This window comes from Cherax quadricarinatus, unplaced genomic scaffold, assembly GCF_038502225.1.
Source record: "Cherax quadricarinatus isolate ZL_2023a unplaced genomic scaffold, ASM3850222v1 Contig5328, whole genome shotgun sequence".
NCBI lineage: Eukaryota > Metazoa > Arthropoda > Malacostraca > Decapoda > Parastacidae > Cherax > Cherax quadricarinatus.
The window spans coordinates 9,651-21,498 of record NW_027200354.1 but is presented as its reverse complement, the minus strand read 5'-3'; the positions used below and the strand labels follow the sequence as shown (position 1 = coordinate 21,498).

The window sequence follows — 11,848 nt, the reverse complement described above, 5'->3', positions numbered from 1 at the left end:
AATTTATTGTGGTTTGTGTGTATGGTTGTTTATAATTTTTTGTCCAGTACAGCGGTCCAGTACAGCGGCATTGTTGTAAATCTTATAGTATTTTAATTTGGCACATTGTTTTGCCCAAGTTAATGTTATAGTGTATCTACTGTATGTGCTAAATTATTTCACCTACAGTAGTTGTAACATTCTAAGTTTGCTAGGGGCAAATTCGAGAGTGGCTAGGATAAAGATGTTAAGGCATCCAGGGGCAAGACTGCAGATTAATGATTCTAGGGAAACAGAGTAAAATTTCTAGGGTAACCAGGCACAGGATTCTGCGGTTAGCTCTTAGAGAGGTAATGAAATGGCAAGGGAAACAGTCCAGGATGGCCAGATGTTACACATAAATCATGCCCTTCGCAATCCAAGACTTTTGTTCCTTACTGTAGACTCTAACTTTTAAATATTTCTAAGGACGAGCTGACTGGGCTGCCTCTGAATCTTGCCTCTGGTAGCATGTTTTCCCTGTAGCATGGGGTAAAAATCTTAGGATGACTATTCTTGAATCATTCCCTTGGCATGCTAACACTATACCTCCTGACTTAGGCTCTTCTAGATTCTTCTGGATATAGACTATTATATTCATGAGGGATAAAGACTTGATCCAAGGAAAGGGAGTATAGCTCCAAATCCTTGGGTTAGAAGTCATTCACTGACATCAAGGTCCCATGGAAACTGAAGAATCTTACCTTAGATAATCTTGAATACTGATCTTGGTTACTCTTAGAATTCTATTTTTGTGTACCCTAAAACTATTCCTATTTTAAAATCTTGCCCTTGGTTCTTCTAGATTCGCTAAATGTGACACTCACTGATGTATCACAGTATGCTACACTCTGTGCATCTATCTACTTGCAGGCAATCGAATTAAAAGAAGATTTTCGGTCTGCGCTGTTTAACTTGGCATTGCTCCTGACTGACGATCTCCGGCCCCTGGAGGCGGCACCCTTCCTCAACCAGTTAGTGAAGCATCACCCAGACCACGTCAAGGGTCTCATCCTCTTGGGAGATATATACATCAACAACATCAAGGACTTAGATGCTGCAGAGAAGGTTCCCTTCTGTAACTCTGACATTCTAAGTTTAATGTGGAATTTTCAGTCCAATTCTATTATAGGACAGTGATCATAGCATTAACTGGGATTTTTTTTTTATTTTTGCTTCTAAAGATTTCACAGTTTGGGATGGCTATCGTGACAACTTATGGGTAATTTCTTCGCCCGCAGTGCTATGAGCGTATCTTGGCGGTGGATGCTGGCAACGTGCAAGGACTACACAACCTGTGTGTGGTGTACGTGGAAAGGGGGGAGCTCTTGGCTGCAGAAACCTGCCTCAGCCGTGCCCATCTCATGGCTCCTCATGAGGACTACATCCTTAGGCATCTCAAGATTGTCAGAACCCGCCTCGCCAAAGTATCCCAAATGCAGCAGCAACAGCAACAGTCAGTGGGTGGGGAGAGTGAACGGACAGCAGCCACCACTTTACCAGATGGTAGTGATATCACAGAGGGTGCCAGTGAAGCCAGTACCAATAGGCCTAAAAAGACAGTCTTTATAACTAAACCTAGTGATAGCAAAGAGAAAGAACCTGCTCGAATGATGGAGGCGAGGTTAAAGAATGATGCGAGTGATACCCTATCATAAGACTCGGCCAGCGGTGCCAAGCATGCCAAAGGTACTTCAGTCATTAGCAGGTGCGTAGCTTCCCAGACCTTTTGTTTACGAGGTCTTCCGAAGTGTCGATAGGGCAAGTAGGCTCGTCAAGAGCGGATAATGCTAATGTCAAGTTAAATGTAACTATTGATATACGCTTGTCTCTCAGTCTATATCTTCTCCTTTGGAGTTACCTCTTCGTTATCCTGAGGAAGCTTCACCCCATGTCTATTGCTAGCAATTATTTTAATTCTTTACCTAAAGTTATTTCAGTCCTATTTTCATTAGTTAATTTACTCCAGTCCTTTCAGCAGCCCTAACACTTGCATTCCTTATCTTGTAGAGGTTACCTCTTGTAGATTCCAGAGGTCATAGCCACCTGTGGCCCGACCAGGCTTGATCAGTTAGGCTGTTTGTGCTAGCAGCACACAAACCATACCCCCGGCCGGGATTGAACCCGCGGTCATAGTCTCAAAACTCCAGCCCGTCGTGAAGCAGCACACAGTCCACATTGCCACCACAGCCTGGGTTTTCAAAAACTGACTAGAGCAACTTTTAAGACCGGGTGCTTTGATGTTGGTGAAGGGCTCTTGATCCAAATGGTCAAAACCACTACTTAGAATTAGAGCTACTCTGCCTTTCCTTGGGTCAAACTTGATTAAACCTGTATGACCCCGAAAGGTTTACTAAGCCATTTCCCTTGAATATAAAGATATCTGCGACACTCCTCTCAACAAAACTGACAGTGTCTCACTTACAGGTTTAAGTGGTTGGTGGTCGTCCAAGCTGGTGTGGCCAATGGGCAGCTACGCCGGTGTGGCCAATGGGCATTCATACTTGTGTGGCCAGTGATCATCCAAACTGGTGTGGCCGGAGGGCATCCGTAGTGGTGTGGCCAATGGACGTCCACTACACACCTCCAGTTTAGGACATGGATGTCGGGGAGCTCTAGAGGACACGCGGCGCACCTGGGCCACGAGAGGCCACTATTTCCACATGCGGACCCTGATCTCCAGGGACCCCCACCTCTCACGTACTTTCTGAAATTAAAACAAACTTGAAAAAAAAGCAAAGGGCAGTTCAAAAAAAATATAATTTGCTTAATTATTTTCTAATTAGACGCAAAGTTTTGCAGCGGCTTTTGTATACAAGAATGTAACTCACATAAAATAAAAGTAAGAGGTGGTTTCCGGGGGTATAAAATAGAACGGTGTGTGGAAGTTGATAAACAATGTGCCTCTAGCGTGTCTTGGTCAGAATTTACAGTTGGGGGGGGGAGGAGTAATACATTCTCCCCAGAACTAATGCGAGTGGTGAGGACAAAGATGTGAGTAGTGAAGACAAAGTTGTGCAATTTATGTTTAGCAATAGAAAGTGATAAGAGCCAAAGCAAAGAAAGAACTGACTAGCGCAGTCATGTTTAGGAAAGGCCGAGTGTTCCTCCCTGCCGTCCTAGGATAAGAGAAACTGGATGCTGATGAACTCGGATATGTAGCTCGAGTTGTGTAACTGAAGTATTCGCCTCGATGAGGTGTACCACAGCTAAGTCAGCTCTAGCCTTGACGACCAGTGTCCAGTACGTCAGAACCTGGGTTGTTCAGCACCCGGTAAGCCAGCACTCTGTAAATCATAATGCGATCTACGTGACACTGATAGACATACACTGGCTGAATGGGTGTTGGAAGCTCAAGTGACTGGTGTATAATATTGGGTGCGATAAAGATGTTTTTGTCAACACAGATTACACCTATAATGCTTTTTATTGGAATATAAGTTGCAGAAGGGAGAAAAGGGGCATATTAATATAAAAAGTACCAAGAAACACACTGATAAATAAGGCGGGGTAACTTCAGCTTGAGAATTATAATACTTCCTTCTGTTAACTGTGAACGTGATAAGTAATCAGCAACTGCTAAATATATGTTGGTATGGTTAAGGTAATTATCACGTCTGTTGCTTTGTTTAGTATCATTATTATTATCCTTAAGAATTGTGAGCGAGACTGGGACACTGGCGAGAGTTGCTTGTTTATGTCCCAGCTGTGAGGGGATTCCCCATCAATGGATGCTACGGTTCTATTTTCACTAGATCGACACAGGAAGCTCTTCATAGCATCTCATCTTCCATCTTCTTCCTCTTGATTAAAGATGTTATTTATATATATCTAATAACACCTGATCTCCTAATCATTAATTAGGATTCTTTAACAAGTAGTTCTATCTAAAACCCAGACATTTGAGTGTGTCAGATTTGAAACCTGTACAACAAAGCATAATAAAAATGGCTGTCATCCCTATCTGAGACATTACTTGCGTTATCTTGGGTTTTGTGTTACCAATAAAGACACTCCTTTCCTGCCAGTGTTGAGGCCACTAGTATTGCTTGTGGACTGAAGTCCAGTTGTAATCAGTAGTTTTGGACGCACGCGCACACATTCATTCTTGGAACATACTTTTTAATAGTTTTGTGGAGAAAAGCGCGCAAGGAGAATCATCGTGGAAGGCAGAAAGATGGTGGCCACCTGCCACTGTACTAGGGCCTGCAGGTGTAAATACGCTACGTCAAGCTTGAGCTGAAAGAATAGAGATAATCTTTATAAATCGTATTCCTCACCTTATTAACTCTCTCCTATTGATGTCTTCTTCTCTGGATGTATGTGATTGTAAGGAATGAAAATTATATAACTTCCTCATAAACATAGGCACAGCAAGAAAGAAGTAAAGTTTTGGCATGTGATTCACATTTGCAATTATTTTTGCATCCACTCTTATGCTGTAATTAAACACGTGTGTGTGTGTGTATATATATGGGTCCCACAATTTAGACCAGAGGTGGACCCCATTTATATATATATAGAAAATATCGCAAACCACGCGATACAGGATGCAAAACAACCACGGGGGGAGTAGAATGATAGCTCTAGGCCTTTCGTGTTGCAATCAATACATCAGAAGCTTGTAAAGTTGCAGAAAATAGGATGATGTCCAAGCAAGTACGTTCCCAGAGGAACTCCAGTGAACACGTCCTTTGGGAACGTACTTGCTTGGACACCTTCCTCTTTTCTACAATTTTGCAAGCTCCTGATGTGTTGATTCCAACACGAAAGGCCTAGAGCTATCATTCTACTCCCCCGTGGTTGTTTTGCATATATATATATATATATACAATATATATATATCGTGCCGAATAGGTAAAACTTGCTATTTTGCCTTAAATAGTAACGCTCTTCTTGCCGAATAAGGCGAGCGAAAATTTGTCTGCAATAATTTCGCAAAAAATCATTCTGAACCTAACGAAAAAAATATATTTCATTGTGATTCAATTATTTTAAATTTATCTAAAATATATTTAGTTGGCTTAGGCTAAATTAAATTGCGCTTGTTATAATAAGGTTAGGCAAGTTTTCTGATTCTTTGGTACAAAATTATCAATTTTGAAATTAGCATAAATGAAAAAATGTATCTTTAAACGTATAAGAGAAAATTTTGGAAAGGACTTAATTTTACAAGATTTCTTGCTAATTGACCAATTTTACTTATCGGCACAATAATATATATATGTATGTATGTCGTGCCGAATAGGCAGAACTTGCGATCTTGGCTTAAATAGCAACGCTCATCTTGCCACATAGGACAAGCTAAAATTTATGTATGCGATAATTTCGCCAAAATCATTCTGAACCTAACGAAAAAAAAAATATTTCACTGTGCTTGTTTAGTATTAAATTACTGTAAACAAATCTTAAATATATATAGTTGGGTTAGGCTAAAATAAATTGTTCTTGTTATAATAAGGTTAGGTAAGTATTCTAAGATTCTTTTGGTGCAAAATTAAAAAAAAATTACATTAACATTAATGAAAAAAAATACATCTTTAAACGTATAAGAGAAAATTTTAGAAAGGACTTAATTTTAAATGAGTTCTTGCTAATTGACCAGTTTTACATATTCGGCACGACATTATATAATATATTATGACCACGAACGAGTGGTATTGATCAATAACAAAACTGCACTAGCCAAGTACTCTAACCCATGCTGCTTTGGCCTGCCTCATGGTGGGTGAAAACACATGACGCCCTTATCCACTGGACCATACGATCCTTGCTTGTTGAACTAGTACACCAAACAGGGACTAGAATGAAATTAGCCTAGAGTCATCCACACCATCGTGTGTCCTTGGGTAGCGAGTACAACATTCAGTGCCGCTGGATGCGCTATTCTTAAGGATCGTATGGTCCAGTGGATAAGGGCGTCATGTGCTTTCGCCCATCATGAGGCAGGCCAAAGCAGCATGGGTCCGAGTCCTTGGCTAGTGCAGTGTTGTTACTGATCAATACCACTCGTTCGTGGTCACAATTATATATATATATATATATATAACTAAATGAAAGGGGGGTATTACCCTAGGAATGTATCATACTGGGAGTGGATGCAAAGTCAAGGTGTCAAGTCACAGTGTGTGACAAGAGTCTCATCAACTCGCAGAGAACTTTAATATAGTAATGATTTTAGAAAACATCCTTTAAGAAAACGTGCTTCATGTCAGATATATGACAGTGAAAACACACAATTTAGCTGGAGACTGTATATTATAGTGTCTAGCTAGTCTACTTCATTTTTTTCGTGACAAATGTTTCACTGTATAAACTGATGTTCATTTCCCACACTCTCTTGCAATGATCTTTCAAGAGTAGCCATTTTGACTTTTCCGCTTCATTGCATGGCTAGGGAAGGTAGCTCTAAATTTGTGTGAGAGGATGTGGGAACCGCTGCTACTCTATAGTCGCTAAAAGTATATAACTATTACCTGGTCGGTGCAGCAGTAACGGAGGGGATGCCTCCGGAGCTGTATAAAACTAAACAAACCCAAGTCATGGTGTAATACGATGTTTTAAACCTTCAGCGGTGCCTTTTTGGGATAATGTCTGAAATGGTATTGTAAAAAAAAAATGTTTGTATATCAAGTTTTCATAAATTCTATGATATTTTTCTATGCCATACACTCCATGTTCCCAGTTCTCCTCTTGGTGGTTCCAGTGATCGTAGGCAATGTGTGTATCGTTTCCTCTTTCCCCAACCCCCCTCCATCCATCCTTCAGTTTCCTCTCTTACCGACCCAACTGAAGTCTCTTCCACTCCTCTCTAAACTATTCACGGGTGGCTCTGCCCGTTATTCGGTCGTGTCATTCATACTGTGTCTACAGGTACGGGAGAAAAACTAGGGGGGGGGGCTTCATTAAAAACCAGTTTTGATTTTTTTTACGCTCTGTTATCAATACAATCTTCAAGCCTAAAGGCGGCCAAAAAATAAATTCGTATTCTAAGCTTAGCATAGAATTGTTTAATTTCAAGGAACTGACGAGTTTGCCCTTTGATGACCCTTTATAAAATACCATACATCTCCTTTATTCAAATATGCGCCTTAATAGCATTTTTAAATGCTAAATTAAGCTCATGATTTTTACATATGATTTGTGTGAAACTGTTGCCCTCTTAAGACAGGAAATATAAAATTACTCTATTTCTGCTACATAAATTACTGTGTACAATTCTGACATTCTGACCTACCTTATGGTTTAAAGAAAGTTAGGTACTGTCATATGACATTATAATCGAACTGTGAAAATATACTACTGAGAGTAATGATGAAAAAAAACTTGGTTCAAAGGAAGCTTTAATTCTAACAGTGTCTCCCTCTGTGTGGAGTTCTGTGGTAAAGCTCTGCTTAGAGTAATGCATTGCAACAATAAAAGCTTGCACTGCACATGTGCCTTTTATTCATACATTACAATCAAGCGCTATACAGCTCGCTATTTTAACTAGTCGTGCACTGACAAAAAAAAATTGTAAGTTATTACCATATGTTAATTTTCTCAATCATTCAAACTTTTGCTAACAACATAAATTCATTATTTCAAAATGTTCGAACGAAATTGTAAACTAAGCCCACACATAGTTTTTCTCCTGTCTCATTATAACTCTTGCCAAAAAATTTGCAACCTAAATGCCCATATTGAGGTGCAACTTCAACTATGTGGATATAGATCACTTCCATCTTGTGCGTATGTCAAAGTTTTATCATATGTTTGCATGACATTACGTCTTCCTCGTTATATTTCTCTCCTCCTACTCCTTAACATTTTTTCCTGGTGTCGACCACGGCTTCAGTGTGTAGGGGAGACGGAAGCCATATTATATATATATATATATATATATATATATATATATATATATATATATATATATATATATATATATATATATATATATATATATATATATATATATATATATATATTGTGTGTATGTCGTGCAGAATAGGTAAAACTTACTATTTTGGCTTATATAGCAACGCTCTTCTTGCCGAATAAGGCAAGTGAAAATTTGTGTACGAAATAATTTCGCAAAAATCATTCTGAACCTAACTAAAAAGATATATTTCATTGTGTTCATTTATTAAATTATTGTAAACTTAGCTAAATTATATTTAGTTGGATTAGGCTAAATTAAAGTTAGGTAGTTTTTCTGTGGGTCTTTTGGTACAAAATTATTAATTTTTACATTAACATAAATGGAAAAAAATATATCTTTAAAAGCACAAAAGAAAATTTTAGAAAAGACCATTTTAAACGAGTTCTTGGTAAGTGACCAATTTTACCTATTCGGCACGACATTATATATATATAATCTCGTACACACAAGTTTTCAGAACAATCTTTTGTTGATACTACGTTTCGCTGCGTAGTGTGTTATGAAGCTTTTAAAACTACACACAGTGAAACATTGTCTTAATACAAGATTTTCTGATGCATTATTCTTCTCTTCCTTGGTGTGGAAAGTACGCAGTTTGGATCTATGCTGTTCACGTCGCCCATAGCAATACTAATAAGCTCCCCACCCTTGGTCAGTAACCCTGCAGAAAAAGCTTTTATTGGGGCAACGTTTCACCCTGTTCTGAGATTTGTGAAGTCAAAGTAATGAAGCTCTACACAGAGAGAAACATTCTGGAAATAAAAGCTGCTTCTGCAACGTGTCCTTTTTTTCTTCTTCCCTTTTGTGTACAGTACGGCATTCGGAATCGACACCTCGGTGAGCTAACTAATGGTCTTTTCTCCTCCTCTGTCTGCCTTAGTCCTCCTGTAACCATATCATGGTGAAGAGCGAAACGCGAATGCTGAGGTTTTTAAGTTATAGTAAGTTTTGTCGTGATTCCTGTTTAAAACAGGTTGTGATTTCTTTTGTAAAAAAATATTTTCATCGAAATATACATATAAATATAAATATATATATTTAAAATTATGTTGTATATGAAATCTGAGTAAAGTCGTAGTTGTTGCCGTGCATGAAATTAGTAGATGACAGTTTTTCATGGTTTGATTTTACGTTTACTGGAACGATAATGACAGATTTGAAATAAATATCTTCGGTGATCTCTCATTTTTTATATATACTGTAACGGCAAGCCAGAGACCAACCAGTCTGTGAGCCAAGTCATAGTGAGGAGAGAAAGGTCGGGTACCATCCTGGTCTACAGGCTCCGGATCCCCCTCCCTCGAAGCACGCCTGGGAAAAAAGCCGAATAATGGAGCCGGTATCGCTGACTTCCATTGGTACCCGCTGACGACCTCGGCAATATCGCCCACTGCAGCACCCGCTCAAGCACACAGGACAAAAACGTTAATTTTTGCAGCCAATATTATTTTAATATACCTAGTAACTGTGAAGAAAATTGTGTTATACAAAGTCCTTTGCGGCTTCCACTTGCCGTGTGTGTGTGTGTGTGTGTGTGTGTGTTTGTTGTGTTGGGTTTGAAGACACACAAATATAGACTATGGTATGCTCATGGAAACAAGTGTGGCATCCCAGGTGTTGCGAGGCAACGACACCGGAGTCCTCAAGTGTCCTCACGACTCTCCCGTCTGTCCTGCCTGTGATACTGTACTCCAATACACAAATCATCTACTCGAATGGCGTTTCATTACCCTATCTTTCTACTGCTTTTCCCCCAGAGGGTGCCTTGATGCTGGTGAAGAGCTCCTGATCCAAGAGTTTCCCTTAGTCTTATCAAATCTTCAATTCTTCAGGCGCCGTGTGATCCCTACGGATTTACACGCGGGTGAGGACAAACACTAAAATATCGTTCTAATCAGATTTTTTTTGTTGATATTGACGAACAAAGTAACAATCACTGAAATGATGCAAGGCTTGTCACAATTCTATTTCACGACCCACAACATACTTTACTAGAATTAATGTTGCCTCACTGTTATCAACAGGTAAGCACAAGTGGCACTGACGAATCCTGGTGCTAGATGCGTATATTCTTACACTAAACCCCTCAAGCCCAAGTAGCGCCTGGGAAAAAAAGGAACATGGTTTGATTCAAGGAAGAGTAGATCTAATTACCTGGATTAAGAGCTCGAGGTATCCCTCTTAAAAGTCTGGGAGTAGGCAGCTCCGTAAGTTACATGGACTTGTGTTATCCTGAGGTCACACAGCGGCCATACTATGGGTCTCAACGGTGGTTAACAGACCAAGCGGATGCTCAACAAGCCACTCTGGTGCTAGCTGGTACAAAGGCCGCGCTGATGCCCAACAGGGCTCATTGGTGTCACAGCGACCAAACAATTTTATTTACAAAGCACCAGAACCATTTGCACTTAACTGCTTTAAACATATTCCGTTCCTTATAGGAATTTTACACTAAGATCATAAACACTACGTAAATAAATTATTTAAAGTATTTTGTCACAATCCACAATCTATACCCATAATTAATTCCTTGCCAGTGGCCGCATTAGCAAATTTAGTCGAAATGGGAAATATCACGACCATTTATGCCGAAAGAGATGCTGAGTTCTTAGGCAAACACGCTGTGGTAAGTTGTAGCGATCTACCCTTAGGGACAAATCAATCAAACCTCACCACCGCGTTAAGGTGACCCCGGTTTCAGGGGGCTGCCACAGTGGTGTCAAGTGGTACCACAGCTTAATGTCAAGGGACACAGTCTAAATCTAAATACTGAATGGAAACCAGACTCAAAAACTGGAATAAAAAATATAAGATATCGTTTCCTTCTTCTCCACCTTATAGGGCAGATGTAACCCATCCTTCGCGATGTTATATAACTGGGGTTCCTTGGTTCTATCCCGGTACGGGTGGAAACATTAGGACGTGTTTCCTTAAGACACCTGCTGTCCCTGGTCACCTAACTGTAAAATAGGCACCTGGGTGTTAGCCGACTGGTAAGAGTTGCATTCTGGGGACAAAATTAACCTAATTTGCCCGAAATGCTCTGCATAATCAGGGGTTTTCTATAAAGTAGTATGTCATTGATGTCAGCTAGGTCTGTATACCTTGTACAAGTACTTGTAGAAATAAGGATTATTATATCTTCTGGTCAGCTAACTTTTAGTGATGTTAGTCCTCAAACTAAGCTTTATTTTGATCTAAACTAAGTTTCATTGTGCCAACTTTATTAAACAAGCTGTTTTCCATGAAATAATTGGATAACGTCTCTTCTGATCAGGAATACGTCCCAGCGTTTAACTTTGCTGGGTTATATTACATTAAATCTACATAATGTACTTTTACGTATACAACATGTGTATCCTCAAAACCATTGTAAAAAATGGATTATGTACCCAAAACCTAATTAAAACTTAATTAAATTTTAAATGCTGGTCAGTTTTAGAGGAAGATTTGGATTGTGTGTAGGTCATAATTTTCTATTTTTTTTTTTACGGTACTGGAAAAACTGAAATACTGGTTTTTAGAAGATAAGTTTCCGAGTGATTCAACCGATTGTCATCAACCCTTCAACGCTGATAATTTTATAATGAAACTTAACGTGCAGGTGTATTTTAGGATACGTCTCTCAGATATGAAGAGAATGCCACTTCAGTTTGGCTACAAAGATAATGTTTCTTAGTGGAAGGCTTGAATTTGTTTTGGGCTGTGTATGTTATACTTTGCAAGTTTTACTGAAGAACCTAGGATATATTAGTTTCTATGTAATAACTTGTGTAGGTCTCTTGTGATTCGCTTCGAATCTTCAACGCTAATATTTAACGGCGTTACAAACTTAGGCGCTCCTCCTCTCTCTTTTAATATTTTCAAAACACAAAAGATAAACACTTGCGTAGACTTCACAAAAGAACC

At 39.2% G+C, this 11,848-nt stretch overlaps 1 protein-coding gene across 1 annotated transcript; it reads left to right on the top strand.

The window, feature by feature from the left end:
* Positions 1 to 891: 891 nt before the first annotated feature.
* LOC138851016 (protein O-mannosyl-transferase Tmtc3-like) lies at positions 892 to 9,655 on the top strand (the record flags this gene model as incomplete). The annotated part of the gene is given in 3 exon segments (XM_070081958.1): positions 892 to 1,086; positions 1,260 to 1,726; positions 2,446 to 9,655. Coding segments are annotated over 2 exon segments (612 nt in total), but the record flags the coding sequence as incomplete, so codon positions are not given.
* Between the last annotated feature and the right edge of the window lie 2,193 nt (positions 9,656 to 11,848).